This window comes from Ambystoma mexicanum, chromosome 5p (genome assembly GCF_040938575.1).
Source record: "Ambystoma mexicanum isolate Mex_15411 chromosome 5p, UKY_AmexF1_1, whole genome shotgun sequence".
NCBI classification, from domain to species: domain Eukaryota; kingdom Metazoa; phylum Chordata; class Amphibia; order Caudata; family Ambystomatidae; genus Ambystoma; species Ambystoma mexicanum.
Genome location: NC_090930.1, coordinates 653,454,278 through 653,474,468, shown reverse-complemented (window position 1 = coordinate 653,474,468; position 20,191 = coordinate 653,454,278). Strand labels below are relative to the sequence as shown.

At 47.7% G+C, this 20,191-nt stretch overlaps 1 protein-coding gene across 1 annotated transcript in view; it reads left to right on the top strand.

The window, feature by feature from the left end:
• XKRX (XK related X-linked) overlaps positions 1-20,191 on the top strand; it is a 174,427-nt gene that overhangs the window by 136,646 nt on the left and 17,590 nt on the right. The window contains exon 2 of the mRNA XM_069613006.1: positions 16,874-17,133. Within this exon, the coding sequence (XP_069469107.1) occupies positions 16,874-17,133 (260 nt within the window). The remainder of the gene's footprint in view (positions 1-16,873; positions 17,134-20,191) is intronic.

Here is a 20,191-nt window from a genome sequence, read left to right as displayed (position 1 = left end):
CTGCGGGTGTATCGAACCACCCCGCATGCCTCAACTGGAGTGGCTCCTGCAGAAGCGCTGTTCAAGAGATGCCCCTGGGGTCTGCTACCCGAGGTTGTGGAGAAAGAACCGGGAGTGATTGATAACCAGCGGGTTGCAATGGAAAGGCGAGTGAGAATTGACCAAGAAAACCTGAGAAGGGGTCTCCGGCCTCAACGGCTTGAGCCGGGAGACGAAGTTCTAGTCCGCAACCGACACCCCATGGGAAACTCTCACTCCCCTATGAACCCGAGCCTTTGGATGTTGTGGCTGTCAAGGGATCCATGGTGACGGCCTCGGATGGGCGATCTGCCGTCACCCGGAATGTGAGCTTTTTCAAGAAACTGGGTGATCCCCGGACTGAGACTCCGCCTGAACCTGACCCACCAGAGGACCCCGATGCTGGAGATTTCCGGGACCAGGTCCCAGACTCCCCAATCCGGGGAGCCGTGGCTGAGGGACACCACGGGCCGGAGGTAGGCAGGAGGTACCCCCAGAGGGCTGGGCGAGGGAAACCTGCTTACCTCAGCGAGTATGTTCTTGGACACTTAGCCAGTAAATTGTGATGAAGGGACCCGGGTGGCTGACAATAAAGAGGTGTTGGGTGTGCAGTGGTGGTTTATAGTGTAGTTGTGTGTTAAAAGTTATTATCGTTAAAAGTGCCGTTGTTGTGGTTCCTCCCGAAAAAGGAGGAGTGTGGCGCTGCCTGTAATGACGGGCTTACGCGGCGGCGTGACGTTGCACGCCGCCGCCGAGTTTATAAATAAAGGGGCGTTCCCGGCCGCGAGCAGAGCAACCGGGAAGCCCAGACCGAAAGGCTGTGTGTGTGTGTCCTTTCAGGTGGGGGGGCTTACGGGAACGCAGTGGGGGGTTCAGGACCGCCCCCCCAACACTCTGGGACAGGGGAGATTAGCGCTGCTGAGGGGGCATAGTAACCTGTGGTGCAGGAAGGCAGAGGGGCAGCACACTGGCTGACAGGTACCCAGCCAGTTGTCAGGGAAAAAGAGCAACCACTCTCCTTCTCACTGGAGCCAGGCAGGATGAGGGACAATGCAGGGTGCGAAGCACCAAGATCAGGGAAAATGGGAAACGCCCAGGTAGGGACAAAGGGTATCCCAAGGTACGAAATGCTGTGGTACAGCCGGCCGGGGGCTGGACAAGCCCCCACACAGGTAGACAGAACACAGTGCTAGTCCCTGGGCGATATAAGGACCCAAGCAACAAAAAATTACAATCAGCTTGGTACTCCACGCGGAGCACCAAACAAGTAGTCTGCATACGCAGAATACTTTTTCTTTACCCAGGAACCATCCCACCAAGAAAAAGAGATAGAAGGGAAGAAAAGAGATGCAGGGCAATGAACGGTGCCCACGTCATCGTGGGAAGAGGAAGGCGGCACGGCCCAGAGGGCGCAACCATGGACCTCGTGCTCAAAAGTGTACATTATGTATGTTGTGGTATCTGGGGGAAGATGGGGGACAGTCACCAACCTCTTGGGTCCACGGGTTATGGAGGAGGGAGATGGGGTGGGCATGGCCACTGCTTATGCCGGGTTGCTCTACTGTAATACTCCATGTGGACTCCCCACTTGGCAGAAAAGCCTCACGGATGAGGTAATTCTGCTCTGCCACATAGATAATAGGTTGGGGGTACTTACCAGCCGTTGATTTTGTTAAAGGTGTTTGTGTTACCGATTTCTCCTTTGTTGTATTCTGAATTGCCGGCAGAGCACCAGGGCAATTCAGCACACAGGGTATTTATTCCATTACAGGGTTTATATTGCCGTGCTCTTGGCTCCGCCCGTGGTGGGCTCCTAGAGCCAGGCCTGACCACCAGACTCGGCCCTACCTGTGAATTCCCTGGCTCCCCCACGTCTAGAATTAGGGGCTTTTCAAATGCACGGTGGGAACAAATGCACTCCCTGATGAGTGCTAAGGGGAAAATAATGACACACTTCACAGTTTAAAGTTTGAGAAATTTCACTCGGGCCTAGTGACCCTGATGTTAGGCGGTTCAAGTCCTACTTCCTTAGCAGTGCAATGAAAGGGTTGCACCTTCAAACGCGCTCATCCATTCCAGGGAGGAAGGTCATTTGACATCTCGGTAGAAGGACGTTGCTGTTAATAATACAGTTTAATAATAAACTGGTTTGTTTTTATTGTTTTCCACCAAGTTTTAGAACTTTGCATTTTCTTACTGCCACCACTCGGGTAATTGCGCTTAAAAGGAGATTGACAGGCCGCCATCACAATTGTGGGCATAAGTCTTCCCCTGGATCTAACTGCGGAGATGCTAATGTACATGTCCCCTTGCCCCTCCTCGACAACACTATGCGGCCTAACCGGATGCCTGCCACGGAAACCATTGCACAGGCAGAGCATATATATTATTCTGTACCTGTACAATGTTGTCAATGGTTTCCGTGGCAGGCATCCGGTTAGGCCGCATAGTGTTATCGAGGAGGGGCAAGGGGACATGGACATTAGCATCTCCGCAGTTAGATCCAGGGGAATATATATATCGGTAACGTCCTTTGGAACCTGTTGTATGGGAAATCTGCCCAGGCCAGACTTTTAGATTATTAAAGTTAATTACGTTGTGACACGTTGCTGTGTTTTATTCCGGGAACGATTGAAATTCGATATTATTTATTTAGTTTTGTTGGCTGCCTTTTATTGTTAAGTAAATAGATGCTGAAATTAGCTTCCAGTCTTGCTTGAAATCATCCATACCACGCCTGTGTCCTTAATAATTGAACTGGGAGAATATGTCCTGGGCGCCCCCTGCTGGTTTGAGTTCTTACTAGCAGTTGTCTTCTAAATGGTTTCGAGAAGAATTGCACACTAGCAAAAAGTATCCGTTTATTTTATTGTGCATTTGTAAGCAGCGAACAGGTTCTGTGGACAGACGTGACAACAGCACTCGTCAATTGTTGGTAATCAGTGATCCTGTAGGTCGTTGTTCGGATTCGCTTATTGCTTGATGTGCTTTGCACTCTGAAGTAAGCTGCACTGAGAATGGGCATGTGGCTGTCTCACATCGGCAAATCATAGAGCTAATCGGGCTCCACCCTCCAACCCCCTCCTCCTGCCCCTTATCCCTGCTCCCCCCAATGGATCTGAGAGGCAGGGCTTCTGTGCTGATGGTCCTGGGTGCATTTTGTTTCTTCCAACACAAAACTACAATCTGCTTGGCTCTGATGACGAAGCACTGCCTTTTCCCGAGTCACAGCCCCCTGAGAGACGCAGGCTGCGTCCCTGGCTCTGCAGCCAGTGCTGTAATGAACTCGACAACACGTTTGTTTTGTCATCAGCAGCATAGCCTTTCTTATGCATGATGGTGAATGTCCAATTGAAAGACCACCAGTCACCTTGCAAATCTGTGACAGTTAAAGCGAGCAACACAATAAATCACCCTTTGAAATATTTATACCCATAATGCATAATAGCTTGAAATGCTAAGAAGTAACATTTGCTTTGATGTCCTTAGTTGAATGTTCTTGAAAACATAAATAACAATACGCTGGAGGTTTGTGACAAATCTCCAAGCCTAAGTGAGTTTATTACACAACTTGTTTTGTGTTTCTTAAAACGCTGAAAATAAAGTGGGTAAATAGATATTTTGCCTTTTGCATCTCATAGTTTTCAATTCAGGAGGTTGAAACCAAAGGATACACTGATCTTATTTTGGCTCAAAGTGCCGCTCTAAGGATTTCCATGTTGTCATGATGCTTCAATATGCAATTTGTGTATTTTGCAAGTAAACTTGACACCCAAAACTTAAATATTTGTTCCAAGTACAGCGTGGAAGAAGGTGGCCGTGCCTAAATTGGAGAGTGGGTTAAAATCCCTGCTTCGCTGTTTAGCGTAAATGTGTGATCCTGGGCAAAAAATGTAATCTCGTCCTGACTTCAACTGCAAAAATTGCAGTGCTTATAAGTGATTACATTTACACCCTTACAATAGGACAGTTTTAATAAGTGTAGGGACACTCCTCTGCTAGTGGCTCCAATACAGTCACATAGAATTGCATTATTGCTGCACTGGCCCTCGCCCAGTTTCATGTCACTTGATTTGACAGGCAGACATAGTCTCACCAGCCAGTCATTGCACCAGAGATTCCAGTATAGCTGACTAATGGTAGTTGAACCCACATTACATTTTCTCCCCTGCTGCTCCCAGCCACTGAAGTAGCTTGGGCCATCCAGAGTACTGTCCCACACACTGTCGTGTTATGCTATGATATGGAGTCTTTCATTGCACACCATCTGCCATTTTTCATTTTCTAGGAGCTTCAGGATCTGCAAGAAATGGGGTAGGGGGTGTAATGCAGTAGCAGAGTGATCAGGCCAAGATTGCTTTGTAACAACATTGATGTGTGCAGATCCAAAAAGATATGGCTCTGTACAGTGCAAGTTTTAGATATTTTGTAGATGTGTGGAGCAGCGGTTATGTGCATTTCAGGTAGCTAAGGTATTTGTTTGTGTGATTGACAGAAACTTGAAGTGTTTTGCTTCTTGTTGTTGCCACCGACTCACCAGAGAGCCAAAGGAGGGATGGACCAAAGGTCCAACTTGCAAGGGAGCCAAGGACCGGAGGAGAGTTCACCAGAGCAGCCAAGCAACAGGGGGGCAACTGACCAGAGGTTCATTTTACCTTAGCTTTACCTCATTCTTTTTTTAATTTTGGCTGTAAACCGAAACTATTGAACTGGAGTACAATTAGGAGAGAGATGAATTGTGAGGAGGGACGCACAGCTTGAGGGTGTTTTTGTTATTTACCAGCCCATTCATCCACCCAATACCTACCCCTCCCAAAACACATCCTCATGGGATCTCGTTGAGCTAGCTTGATCAAGCATTAACATGAACCATTAGCCTTCCAAGGTTATTTCTAAGCAGTCTGCTGAGAGTTAATGGCTTAATTACAGTTGTAAATGGCTTCTGGTGTAATAAAAAAAGCCCCAACCAAGTGTGCCTATAGCCACTTTATTTAGATCTGTTCCATGCACTGAACTTCTTTTAAAAACACGCATTCACAAAGCCAACAGTTTTGGGTGAATTATTAGAAAGGCATTTGCCAGTTAAGGCCATCCTATGTCTAACCACTCAAATTTTTCAGCCATTGCCATCTTATCTCAAGGTAGTACCATTATATCAGTGCCTATCCTATACTTGCACAAAAGCCCAAACTGCTGGCTTTGCCATTGCTTGTTTATTATTCCAGCCAATGTCTAGTCTAGCCACAAAGCAGCAAGAGACATTGTATATGGCAAACCACTAGTTGCTTTTTTCCACTTCCACCACTGCTTTGAATACAGCACTTTTAGCACGAATAAACCACTTTCTTGGCACAGGATGCAGTGCTGACTCACTAACAAGTTTTTAGTTGAAGAAGGTGTGGTTTTGCAATCTAATGTAAGATTTGTATAGAATTTGAAGGCATTGTGGCATGCAGGAGGAGTGACGGTGCTGACAGGCGGGTGCAGGTCAGAAGCACCCAAGCCTTCAGTGATGATCTTCTTTAATGGGTTTGGGGATATTTTATGAAATGCGTAGAACCCGAGTTCTGATCCCTTGAAGTGCTTTGTGGAAACCTTAGTTACGTAAAGCATTTCATTGTTAGCACCTGCATTCATATGCATACATTGTTAGGCAATTGAAATAGCGATGTGGATTTAGTCATGCTAGGAGATTGATTGGAAGTGTGGGGGGGACAGGAGACTGCTGATTCTCACAGCAGTCCTTAAGTGGGTGTTTTCAGATTTAAAGGGGAGAGTTAACTGCTTGTAACATTGAAGCTGCACTAGAATAGTCTCATTACAGTGCGTAAAGAAGTTAGACGCCCCTACACATTACGTTTTCCACCACCCTTCATCTCTGAAGTTAACACCTCACCCAGCATTTTAACGGTTAGCCCCACCTACATTTTAGCCTAGGTGCAACCCTCGATGTGTCCACTTGAATTTTGTTAGACAGAGAGGTGAGGGAAGCCTTTCCCCGTAACGGGTGGTGGTAACGTTTTACTGTGTTTGTGCTGAAAAATGTACTTGAACAAATGCAGTAAATCTTGAAAGCTGCTACTTTCAAGAAACACTTCCATCCCCTCTCTGCATATTGCACGTTAAAATTTACTTTTTCATAGTTGGTGCCCACATCAGACCATGGGGGGGGGATAGAACAGTGGGGGCTGAGCCTCCAAATTTGCCCCGCCTATTTTCTGATGTGACCCCTCCCATCACCACTTAGCTCCCCACCCCAAAATGTAGGTTTTGTTGCGCCCCTGCAACATAACCCGGAGAAGACGTTTTGGGTGTGGGGGGCGAGAGTTGGTGTGCTACTGCATACTGGGAGCTACTGTGCTCTCTCCTCAACTGTTGCCTCAGCCTGGCAATGTGCATTCTAGGGTAACGACCCTGTCCTTTTATGACCGCATTGATGTTTTTCCGATTTCAGGTAACCGCCTCATGTGTGAAGGTGCTGAATCTGGGGAAAGGGGTGAGGTGTCCAAATATCACTTAGTCAGTATTGTCCGGAGGGTCCTAACGGGGAACTATGCAAAATGTTGTCCAGATTGGTAAAACAGTGTCGAATTGTATAAGGAACAATGCTTCACCAAGCCAACACATCCACACATTTTTCACTTTTATAAATATAGATTGAGGTTTCGTGGCCACTTGGGCCCCTTAATTATTTTGAGAATATAGACTGATTACATAGTACAGTATGTGAAAGGTGAACATGTATTTGGTAATTCAATGCAATGCAGCTGGGCCTTGTCTAGCATGACTTCTAGCATTAAGGATTGGACAAGCACCTTTCAAATGGAATATGGCATGTATTTGTATCTTTCACTTGTATTTGAAGGACAGAGATGTCTGATTCAATCAATAATTACTTGCAAGAACACTTTTGCAGATGACAGAGGCAATCCTGCGAAAAGATGCCGGTATAACAGCACAAAGATGAGAACAGGTGGTGAGCCAGTTTGAGGGTCTAAAAAGTGTGACATGTACCGAGAAGAAAACAAAAGAAATATAGAAGAAAACGGGTGACATTAAACAAAGGTGGCAAGTGCCTCCAATCTAAAGAGGAGTACTATATAAATATTAAAAAATACATTATCAAGCATCGCTAGCGAGAATGGTGGGATCAGGTAGTGAGGGATACTGGAAAGGGCGGGGACAGCATGTAGGCAATAATACCCAACATCTGGCTTTCCTAATGTGAGGTGTTGGTAGTTAACCACAGACAAAAATCACCACAATGTGCATGAAACAATGATCAGCATTTATTTTCAAAGAAAAAGAGAAGAAGTTTTGTCTGAAGGAATTCTTATGTGCCGTGGCACAACACAAGTACATATAAAAGTGCATGTATACTCTGCACGGTGGTGGGTTAGTAAAAGGTGGTTGCAGAACATTCAGTGTATCGCCATTGTACAGTGAACATTGTTAAGTTGATAACAATCTCTTATACATATTGTTCAAGGTCACAATATATCAAACAGTGTCACAAACATTTTGGGAGTTTAACCATTTCAGAAATGAGTGTAGGTCCTCCTCTGTGCCTTTCCAGATCATAAAAACGTCGTCGATATATCGTAACCAGCAGACAATTGAATTTTTGAAGATGTTGTGTTCAGCGTAAATAGAGATCTTTTCAAAATTGTCCATGAACAAATTTGCTACATCCGGGGCAAAAGTGGCGCCCATGCTGGTCCCATGGCACTGTTGATAGAAAGTTTGTTTGAAAATGAAGTAGTTTTCCATTAAGGCTAAACGAATGCATTCAAGGAGAAAAGCAGTCGGGGGGGTCCATAGATGTTCTGGCGTCTAGATAGGTTTTGAGCACTAGTATGCACTCTTTTTGTGGGATACTGGTATACAAAGATTCAACTTCAAGTGTCACCAGTAGGTCGTCTTGATCCGCTTGTAGGGTGTCTAGTTTCCTAATCATTGATGTGGTATCTTGAACATATGAAGGCATTTTGCAAATGAATGGTCTCAAAAAATGGTCTATGTAGATAGACAAGGGTTCCAAAACTGATCCTATACCAGCCACAATGGGCCTACCTGGTGGATTTGATGTGTTTTTATGGATTTTCGGAAGTAAATAGAAAGCCGGGATGATGGGATGGTTATTAATTAAGAATATTTTTTCGTCATCGTCAATCCAACCTTCTGCAAGTGCGTGGCACATCAGGCTTTGGAACAACACTCTCTACGAAACCGAGGTCACGAGACAACTGTCCAACACCAAGTTCTATCGACCAATACCCATGAACCCTACATCTCGGATTCTATCGGAAGTAACTATCGGAAGATACCACATCAATGATTAGGAAACTAGACACCCTACAAGCGGATCAAGGCGACCTACTGGTGACACTTGACGTTGAATCTTTGTATACCAGTATCCCACAAAAAGAGTGCATACTAGTGCTCAAAACCTATCTAGACGCCAGAACATCTATGGACCCCCCCCGACTGCTTTTCTCCTTGAATGCATTCGTTTAGCCTTAATGGAAAACTACTTCATTTTCAAACAAACTTTCTATCAACAGTGCCATGGGACCAGCATGGGCGCCACTTTTGCCCCGGATTTAGCAAATTTGTTCATGGACAATTTTGAAAAGATCTCTATTTACGCTGAACACAACATCTTCAAAAATTCAATTGGCTGCTGGTTACGATATATCGACGATGTTTTTATGATCTGGAAAGGCACAGAGGAGGACCTACACTCATTTCTGAAATGGTTAAACTCCCAAAATGTTTGTGACACTGTTTGATATATTGTGACCTTGAACAATATATATAAGAGATTGTTATCAACTTAACAATGTTCACTGTACAATGGCGATACACTGAATGTTCTGCAACCACCTTTTACTAACCCACCACCGTGCAGAGTATACATGCACTTTTATATGTACTTGTGTGCCACGGCACATAAGAATTCCTTAAGACAAAACTTCTTCTCTTTTTCTTTGAAAATAAATGCTGATCATTGTTTCATGCACATTGTGGTGATTTTTGTCTGTGGTTAACTACCAACACAGTATTTTTCTTGCAAGGTCCTACCGACCACCCATCACGCTACTGGCTAGGGAAGCCTGTTGACTCTACCCCCTTATAATTGTGTATCTTTTCTACCCTCAAGAGTCAGGCCCCCTAAAAAAGAGGGTTCCTTTGCCCATATTTTTTCTCTCTTTTTTTCCTAATGTGAGGACACATTTTTTTTAAAGGTACCTCAGGCTCATGAAATCTCCTCGGATGAGGGTCATCCTCAGGGATTGCATCAGGGACGTGCTCCCACCAAAGGCTCTGGCGCCGTAGGCCCCAGTACAGATGCCCATAGCCCCTATTCAGCCCCTGCCACCCGCTCCGGCCCTCCCACCGATAGTGCAAGCTGTTCCGTACCAGCCTCTGCTGCAGCCTCCGGCTCCAGTCTCCACTCCCCTGCCTTCGGCTCCCAGCACCCCTCCACCGGTGCTGGACCAACCAGACCCTCAGGTGGACACAGATGAGGAGGAGGACCCTGACACGCCATCATCAGCCAAGGCCTTCCATGAACGTCTTGCGGGGCTGGTAGAGTACTTCCTCAACCCAAGGTCGAGCAACCAGCAGAGGGGGTACTCGCCAAAGTCCTCACGCTACGTCCTGCAGCGAGAACCGGGATCCCTATGCAGAAGGCTGTCGTCGCCTTGGCCAAAAAGGGCTGGCTCAAGCCCCACTCGGTCCAACCAGCCAATTGATGCCTTTACGCGTAGTACAGGCAGATGGAGGGGGATACACTCTTGCTATCGGCCCACCCTCACCCGCATTCTTCGGTGATCGCTGCAGCATCACTATACTCCAAGCCTCAGTCGTCCTCAGCCTCTTCCTCTGTGGCGCTGTTGGGCAAGGAGGAGAAGATCTTGGAGGCATACAGGAAGAAGCTGTATTGCAACGTGTCCCTGCATCTTCGTCAAGCCAATGCGGATGCCATGCTGGCAGCCGTTAACCAGAGGCTTTGGCAGGAAATGACCGATTTCCTTCCAGAGCTTCCAGCGCAGAGCCCATCAGGATTCAAAGCGGGATTGGTAGAGGCCAAGATGGTGGCACAAGACATCATGGAGTCCACCGTGGCCCACATTGACATCTCTGGCTGGGCCATCTGCATTGCCATGGACATGACAAGAACAGCCTGGCTCTGTGCTACTAAATTCAACCCGGATGTCCAGGAACGCATATTAGACTTTCCGTTCGAAGGGGGTGACCTCTTCCAATCCACCACGGATGAGGAGCTGGACAAAAAGGAAAAACGGCTCCCAAACGGCCAAGTCTTTATCCATCCTTAAAAAGACCACGCCCAAAGCGTACACCCAGTCACAGCAGCGCTCGGACAAGGGGCGTACATACAGAGGGTTCTGCGGCTTCTAAGAGCAGAGGTCCGGGCAGCCTGACCATTCGCAGACCCAACATCGGTGCAAACAACAAAAAGCGGGTGGGGGGGGGGGAGTAAGGTCTTTTTCAGTCCCCCTCTGCAACAGCCTCAGAGGGAAAAAGGCATGACACACCCCTTTGGGTCCACGTGTCTCCAGTGGGGGGCAGGCTTGCTCTGCATGCATAGTTCTGGCACCAGAATTTTGCAGACCCCTGTATCCTCTCGACAGTATCCACGGGGTACCTCCTACCCATCCCAGCCTCTCCTGCCTCTTCCCCTCCACTCCCACAGGTTGGGACAGCAACTCTTTTAGCAGAGATCTGGTCGCTCGTCGAGAGCCAGGCAGTGGAGGAAGTCCCAGCCTCCCAAAGAGGCTTGGGCTTCTACTCCAGGATTTTCACCATTCACAAAAAGAACCAGGCAGGCCTGATTGTGCTGGACCTTTCCACCCTCAACCTCTCCCTACCTCTACAAAAATTCAAGATGGTTACACCAGCTTTAATAGCGGAGACGTTGTGCAGGGGAGACTGGATGTGCTGCCTGGATCTGAAGGACACGTACTTACACGTCCGGATCTGGCAGCCTCATCATTCTTTTCTATGATTCAGGATCATGGCCTACCATTTCCAATAGAAGATGCTTCCCTTTGGCCTGAACTCGGCCTGCAGGGTCTTTACCAGGCAGATAAATACTGTGGCCACCACATCTATTCGTACCTCGACGACTGGCTCGTCAGGGTTTCATCTCTGGAAGCGGTGCACCGCTCACGCCCTCACGAACGCACTTCACGATCTGGGCTTTTTGCTCAATCTCAAGAAGTCGCAGCTGCAGCCTACCCAGACTCTGACATTCTTGGGCTCATCTGGGACACAGGCTCAGAGTTTTTCCTTCAGAGGACAAGATCACAGGCCATCAAGATGGCCACTGCACACTGTCTCAGCAGAGAAGTGACTTCGGCCTGGTGGTACCAACACTTACTGGGTCTCATGGCAGCAGCCCTATTGGCCGTCCCCCACACGAGACTCTGGATGAGGAGGATACAGCTGCACTTTGCAGCATCGTGGAACCAGGAACGGGGATCTCAGGCAAAGATGATCATCGTTCCTCCTTTTCTTCACCCGGACCTCACTTGGTGGTCCAGGGACTGCAATCTGCGGACGGGCAAGCCCTTCCAGCAACCTACCCCACAGGTCACCATCACTATGGACTCCTCTCAAGGGATGGGGGGGCCACCATGAACAAACACTACGTCCATGGTACCGGGAACCGGCAGGAGTACCACATCAATTGGCTGGAACTGAAGGCGATCTGGCTAGCGCTCGGAGCCTTCCTTCCGGTTATCGAGGGCAAGGTTGTCCTAATTCAGACCAACAACTCGACCAGCATGTTCTATATCAACAAGCAGGGGGGTACCATGTCTCCACTGTACCGACTGGCAGTCAGCATGTGGGAATGGGCCCTGAAAAACATCATCTACCTCACGGCCGTCCACCTTCCAGGGCAATTCAACCTGGAGGCAGACAGGCTCAGCAGGCTGGGAGCAGACGATTACGAGTGGCACCTAAACAACCCCGTACTGCAGGAAATCTTCAGCAAATGAGAACACGCCCAGGTGGACCTCTTTGCCTCCTGGGACAACAGGAAGTGCCAACAGTTCGCCTCCTGGCGGGGGCAGGGCCCCGCCTCCCTGGGCAGCGCATTTCAGATTCAGTGGAACTTCATGACCGCATACACCTTCCCTCCCACGCCGCATACACCTTCCCTCCCACGCCGCTGATACACAGGGTGATCTGCAAGATCAAGGAGTCTCGCCAACTCTGCGTCATTCTGATAGCTCCATGATGGCCAGCCAGGCCATGGTTCTCGGAGCTGCTCAACCTTTCGGAGAGACCTCCCATTCACCTTCCAACGGGCCCAGCACATCTTCTGGCGCAGCAGGGGGGCAGGATCATTCATCCTGAGCCACAGAAACCAGCTCTCACCCTGTGTGGGACCTCAATATAGTGGTGGGTGCCCTGGCGCACAAACCATTTGAGCCAATGGCATTTACGGACATCAGGCTGGTCACCATTTAAGACGGCCTTACTCTTCGGCCTCACCTTGACTCGCAGGATAAGTGAAATCCAGGCACTGGTCGCCTCGGAGCTCTGTACTACGTTTCACAGGGATAAGGTAGTCCTGCGGATACACCCAGCATTCCTACCTAAGGTGCCTTCCACATTCCATCTGAACAAAGAAATAGTGCTGCCTACATGTTTTGCTGAGCCCAAGGACGAGGCACAGAGAGTGCCCTCAACTTCTACTACAGGACCAAGGGCCTCCGCAAGTCGGACGCACTTTGTCACCTTAGGCGGAGCAAGACCCGGATATCTGGCCTCCAAGGTCTCAATAGCCCATTGGATAGTCTTGGCCATCAAAGAAGCGTACGAGGGACAGCATAAGCCACTGCCGGCCAATATACACGCCCACGCGGTCAGAGCCAAGGCAGCGGCCACATGGGCCACCCCTTCGGCTTTCTGCAAGCACTACTGTTTGGATTCTGGCTCTAGATCAGTCACGGCTTTTCGACGGGTAGTTCTTAGAAACCTTTTTGCTTAAGGAGGGTCTCCTCTCCACCCTGGGGCTGTACTCATTTGTAATCGCCCATGCAGTATAGATGAAAGGGGACGGGACGTAAGAGTAATTAGAAGTTACTCACCATAGTCCCCTTTCCTCGATATGTCCCACCGTCCTCCCCCCCCCCCCCCTAATAAAACTGGTGTCATTAGGCAATGTTAATCTATTGTCGGCGCGTCTATGGGGACTGAGGTGTGGCGCCGGAGGGCGGAGTCGGGGCAGCGCATGCTCCCAGGACCGCACCCATGTGCGCCTCTAAATTTAAAGTGGAAGAATGTTTTTTTCTGGTGAAAAAGGTTCTGTCCCTTGGAAGGGACACCCTTGCAGTATGGAGGAAAGGGGACTAAAGACTAAGAGTATGTTAGTCACTACGGTGAGTAACTTATCATTTCTGCTGGATAATGTCCTGCCACAGATTCCTCGTTTTAGCAATATTCCAACACCTTCAGCTGAACCACAGACCCCTTTTCAAGAGCAGAGGATGCTGTGCAACATCAGCGTCCTAATTCGTTGATGCAGCCACTCCTCAATGCTTGACGTAACTTCTGCATCCATGTATAGTTTGCACCGTGACCTCAGTGCCATTTTCTGCGCACTCTGCATGCTTCACGGAACACTTGCTTTCTGACCGGAGTGCACATTTCATGAATTATGTAGACGTTTCATAAGTCCACAGGGTTGATGCATTTTGCAGACTGCTGGAAAAATGTCGGTAACTGACCTGCACTGAATAGGTTTGTGGTTTTTATACTTCGAACACGGCATTGCGGAATTCGGTTAGTGCCAGTCGATGACGCCAAAGGATTTTAATGAGATCATCTAAACTAACCCTGCTTCCAAGTCCCAGGAGTGCATCCACCTCAAACGCAAGTCATTTACGGCAGCAATTCTGAAGGCACAAAGAAGAGTCCTCGGAGACCTAAGAAGAGGAGCAAACATTGTAAATGTTCCACTTGAGAAGCGAGTCCCGCCATTCGTCGTCCTCTTTCTCCAAAAAAAGGAAAGCTGCCACAGTGTCTCATCCTCTGAATCCTCACCAAGGAAAGCTGCCACAGTGTCTCATCCTCTGAATCCTCACCAAGGAAAGCTGCCACAGTGTCTCATCCTCTGAATCCTCACCGAGGAAAGCTGCCACAGTGTCTCATCCTCTGAATCCTCACCGAGGAAAGCTGCCACAGTGTCTCATCCTCTGAATCTTCACCAGAAAGAAAAAAGCAAGTACGATTCTCTTCTAAATTCACTTTAGCGTAACCATGCTAGGAATTTAGGCTCCAAATGTTCTCAAAAGTAGCCCTGGTGGCTTCGGTAACTGTACCGCTATAGTATACAGCTCCCACCACGCCTTCAAAGGCAGGCAGGGAGCCCTCTGTTTCCTGCACAACAAGAAGCTTGGGTTAGGTGTCCAGTGCCGAGACCGCACCGCCCTTGTCGAGCCGATGATCCCTCCTCGTTTGGTGCTGACACGGCATCTTCTTTGAAGGAGCATTAGGATCCTCTTTGGCATCGAGATACAATCCTGAAATGAAAACGCAGGTTTGCAAATCATTCCAATTGACCTTTGATGAAGGTGGCCAGATTCCCTTTTGTATTCAAGCCCTTCTACGGTAGATAGTTGACTTCCTTAAACTTTATTTCAGAGGAGATTTGAATAGCTGATTTAGCCAGTCATTTGAAGGATGGATGTGGCCTGAACACCTCCCCTAAACTCAACCTGGTACAGGCATGCCCATATACCCACCGAAATGTGACACAAGTCTCTGTGGCCCAGGGTTGAGGCTCTTTGGGGGCCATACAAACTTTATTGACCAAGCTCTGCCAAAGGGCCAGTGCTTCCCTTGCATGCGGCCATGTTGCACCCTATCCTAGTACTTCAGCAATGGCCATGGACCAAACCCGCAGCCAATGAAGCGATGGTAAAGAATTGTACCCCATCACCTTCAGACCCAGATTTCTTATCAAAGCACTGACCCAGTAGAGTCTACATGTACAGGCAGCCAAAGTTAGGGTGACATCTTTGACCTTTCTGAACCTTTAAACACTCCCACAATTAAAGCATTGCTCAGCACCCCATCAATGCATAAACAATCACAGAGCCCCGTACAGCTCACTCTGCATGGATCCCCAACTCCTTCACAACTACCACATACACCCTAAAACCTCTTCTTAGAGGCCGGTTATTGCCAGTATACTGCCACTTGTAGTTAATTGGGCTTGGGCTGCCCTCTCCTTTTCTCAGATATCAAATGCACACATAACTCTCACGCTTCAGACCTGCACCTTCAAGTGGTCGACCTTCTTTTCCTTTGACTCCCACTTATCCTCCTACTCCTTGTCTTACTGAACCATGCGCAAAGAGACTTTTTGGGGAAATATGAAATGTGTAATGCAAATGTATACAGAGGGGGTCTTGCCAAAGGTATCCGCATGCAGCCCTTAAAGCGTATGCACGTTTTCCAAAAATGCACACAATAACACTGAAAATAGCACGAAACATGTGAAAGCTCTACACCAATTTAAGAACACAATTCAGATAAAACCCGCAATTAGACATGGGCACTGGAAAACAAGTCGCTTTTCTGTGTTTTTGGGAAAGACAAAAAGGTGGGCAGAACTAAGTGGGGAAGGTAAAGAATTCCAGGCGTAGGGAAGCTGCCCAGGGAAAAGGGTGAGCGACATCCTGCCCCGTTAAAGCTCTGAACGGAGAGCTGCAGAATTTCCAGGCTCAATGGCGAGGCTAGATAGTCTGGTTTGCCTAGGACTGGAGCTTTCTAAGGAGTGCAGCAGATCTTGAATAAGTGTGCCCGTGAATGGGAAGACAATGTAGAGAAATTGAGGTAGATGAGAGGTCTTCAAATTGTCTTATGCCGTAAATTAGTCTGGTAGAAGATTGTAAAACCGACTTCAGGGGAGTTTATGAAGACGGTGGTAAACCAGACAGGCTAGTAATCCAGGGAGGATTGAATCGGTGTCTGGATGGCTGTACCAACATCTGAAGAAGGTAGATTGATTTTCTCTTGGCCAATGTTGTAGCTGTAAACTGGACTAATATGAATGAGTACCCGTCGAGGGTCAATGAGCTTGTAAAAAGTAAGCTCCTTGGCCCTCGACCGGGCCTTACCTGCCCCAGAAGGCTCACAGCACCGTCGCATCCTGGAGTTCTTTCTGCAAATGGCCACCATGGAAAGGGAGACGGAACTACATGTAGTCCCTTCTCCTCGATCCCTGGTGGCTTTTTATTTTCTTTTTCTCAAGTCGTGAAACGTTTGCCACGCCGTTTCTCGACTTGAGAAAAATTGCTCTTTACTATCCTGGCATGTCGTAGCGGGGTATTATTGGCAATATAACCACCAGAGGGGGGCATTACCAGTAGGGTAATGCATGGGGCTTCGTTAAAGCCCTCGATTCACTCAGGCTTCTAACTATGTCCCTGGGGGCATTAACCTACTGGTCATGGCCCCCACCTCGGGTCATATTGCATAATTATTTCCCCCTTAACAGTAAATGCTGGTTGATCTTAGATGGCTTTCCATCTTAAAGGGAAGAGAAATTGTTGAATGGGGACAGTAGTGTGTGTTCTAGGATGAGCTATCCTCTAGTACTTGGAAGTAATAAACCGTAGTGCCCAGAGAGCAGTTCATAACTCTGCCCATGCTTGTAGGGTGTGATGGCTACGGTGTATGGTAGTAAACGGTATGTTGAGCCTATTATAGTTGAGCAGTCTAGATGCACAAGAGTTTACAATGTGTAGTCTCAAAAGTGTGTGTGGGTGCTTGGCTGAGCAGCGCTGAATAGCTTTGCTTTGTGTTACAGGTGTGTGGAGGCGCTTGTTGTCTACTTCCAGATAGGCAGACAGGAGGAGCCATATGTCAGCATCTCTCGCAAGAAGAAACTCAAACGTGGTTATGAGCAAGAGATCGAGCAGGAGATTGGGCATTCGGCCCGCCGGCTAGCCACCCACCGCAATGCCTTCAAGCGCACTGCAGTTGTCCAGGCTTTTCTGGGCTCCACCCCGCAGCTGACCTTGCAGCTGTACGTCAGCGTGCTGGAGAAGTATGTCCCGGTCACTAGAGGTAAGACACCACCTCACAGCAACACATAGATGTTTAAAGTTAATTCTTATCAAACCCAACGCATTGATCCAGTGCCAGTTAGTAACATTGCACCTGAAAGTGTAGGTTTTTTGCCACTCCTACAGTTGTCATTAAAATGTGTGGGGGAGGGGTTACATAATCTAAAAATGTAGCCCCGATCTGCAGTTTTTGGCTATCCAGATGTTTGGGGCTGCAGCCCTAGCCAGCATAGTTAATGGTGGGTTATCAGTTAATGGTGGGTTATCAGAGTCCTAGTCCAAAACCTCTGGAGAGCCGCAGGTTGCATACCATGAAATGTAGCCACTTATGTTACTGGTTTAGGTGACATGCACCATTCCATCTCTGCTCACGAGTAATGTGTGAGTTGATTTTTTTTTTTTTTTTTTTTTTTAACTGATTAGGAACTGTTCACCAAAATTAACAAATTAACAATGGCATACATGTCCATGCATATATTGTATCTGGTAATGAGAAAGGTGATGTGTGCTCCTGGGATGTAAATAATTGGTTTTTCTCTCATGACTTCTCCATCCCCCATTGGAGAAAGCACTCCGTATTGCATCAAAGAAAAGTGTAATTATGCATTGGATTGGAATTTACAACTAAACATCCATGAATAACTAAGGGAGGATAGCTCAGGGGCCACGTGTTTGTCTTGGAAGCAAGACCACAGATAGCAACACAGGTTCGAATCCCGGGGTCGTAATAAAAGAACCATTATACTTATAATTGCCAAGCCATGACCTATGTCAGATGGACTGAGCCACCACAGGAAAGCCTGCAGCGCTCATTGACCTATAGTGATAATACCCCTCAGAACACTCTGTCTACAGAAATGCTGAAGTAACCCTAATCTGGCGTGCAGTGGGCAAACATTTTTTTTTGTGGTACATGCGCTTTCAAATGGTTGAGCTTGGCTTCTCTGGGGCATTTGCCTGCACCTCTTGGAATATATTGGTTTTGTGGTCAAAGAACTGTTGGGAAAAGATCAGCTTTGTTTCTCGTTCATTATTACCTCCTTTTTAATCAACTTTCTTGCAGGATTACATGTCTCCAAGAGACACCTAATGTAACTTTCTTAGTGAATATATGGGCATTGCCCGAAGCCACACCTTGTACATAGATCCTGTAACAAAATCCTAAAGCAATACATGAGGTGTGTGGCAGGGAGACCCTCAAGGGCATGTTTGCTTTCTGCACAGCAAAAGAAAGCCGGGCAGCCAGCAGGGAAGGGGGAACCTCAAATGACTGCTTGTGAAAAGCTATTCATTGAACCTCCTTTGTCAGAGTCACAGGAACCCACCAAAGTGTTGCAATACCCTGATGCTTGCACTGGGGCAGTAAATGATGGTCTATCAGAAAAGTGTAGAGGGTTGTTCTCCTAACACATATTCTGCTGAGAGAGGGAATCCTCTTCTGAATACTCTGCCAGGAGAATTGGGATGCATCCTGGGAAAATCATGTGCCTGAACAATGGCTCCCCTCCGAGTGCTGTGGCGCTCGTATATTCATAGACCTCAGCGTCACAACACAAGTGAGGGTTGGCTAGCGAGGACCGCAGAATCAAGTTGCTTAGTTGTAAAAATATTTGTTGTGGTTATAAATATTTGACTTTTATACAAAACCTCTTTATGACCAAGCATTTGGGATATATGTAACCTGATACGTGAGGATGCTAGAAAGAAAAGAAAATGAACTGGGTCAGGCTTCGGGTTGCCCGAACCTCACGCCCACCCACCGTCAGTCCTTCCTCGGCTCTTCCCATCATTCTGCCAGGCGACCTTATTGTGCGCTCTTTCCTCCCGCCGCCGTTGGAGGAAAAGGGTTTTTCTATTGCTAATGGAGAGGGACAAAACATTGAGTGACACCACGCCCAGGGGGAAAAGTTGTGGGCATCCCGGAAGCGTCCCCCTTCCACTGTAATCAGAGGCGTTGCTAGGGGGGGGGCCTAAGAGGGCTATAGCCCCTCGTCTTTTGGTTGTAGCCCCGGATAGAATCTCAGGGGCTACAACCAAAAGGCTAGCTAGCCCCAAGTCGCAACAGTTCCGGCATTAGCATAGCCCCGGGTCTTTTCCATACCTAGCAACACCCCTGACTGTAATTGTATTTATAAAACATACAATGCTTGTGTCTTAACACCTCCCATCTTCCCCATTAGGCTCAAGTATACCCGGTCTTTGTGCACCCCTCCCAAAACGTCAACCTGCTATGATGAATGGAACCCTGCCCGCCTCCCCTCTCGAAACGTGTTAATCACTGGTTTAAGTGGTTTATTGTCTCCTCGCAGGCATGTGCACCCACCATATCCTTGGCATTCTCTCTAGGCATATCGTCTCTTGTGGGAAGAAATGTGCCAACAACGCCAATTTTCCCTCTAAGGTTTGAAATAATGTCAACCAACAGGACATCCAAACTCGGCACCAGGTTGCTCTCCCTGCAAACGGTTGCGTGCAATGTGTGCAATCGCAAGCCCCCAGTGCCAACCCAACATATCCAAATTGCCTTTATGTCGACCACTCTTTAACGAGCCACCATAACTGTGCAATAATGTGCCTGCCCTTGACGTGGTGGTGGTGGTGGTGGTGGTGGTGCTGGTCTTTCGGCACTCCCTAATTCTAGGCTGGATCCCTTTCTAAACTAGTCAGATTTGGTTTCCACCCTACATAGCAGCAGCCAGACAGTTAAAAAAAATAATAAAAAAAATAACATTTTTAGATTTTGTCACCAGTTCCAAAAACTCAATCTTCCATAAAACGGATAAGTTATCCGCAGTGTTGAACAATATATTACCGGACCTGAGGTAGCGGCCCTGTGTAGTTCTGGTTAAGTTGCTCAACCTATAGGAAGAGCATGTTGTGGGCGGCTTATAACATCATCCCACCTGGACGAATTCTCATGAAACTTTGCAAAACAAGTATATGGCCCTGTCAGATTGATTCTGCAAAGTTTGGTGAGGTTTTGTGCAGGGGGGTGCTAAGTTATAGGGGGTTCTAAAATGTGTTTTTTTTTCCCCCCAATAGACGCAATGAAAATAAAT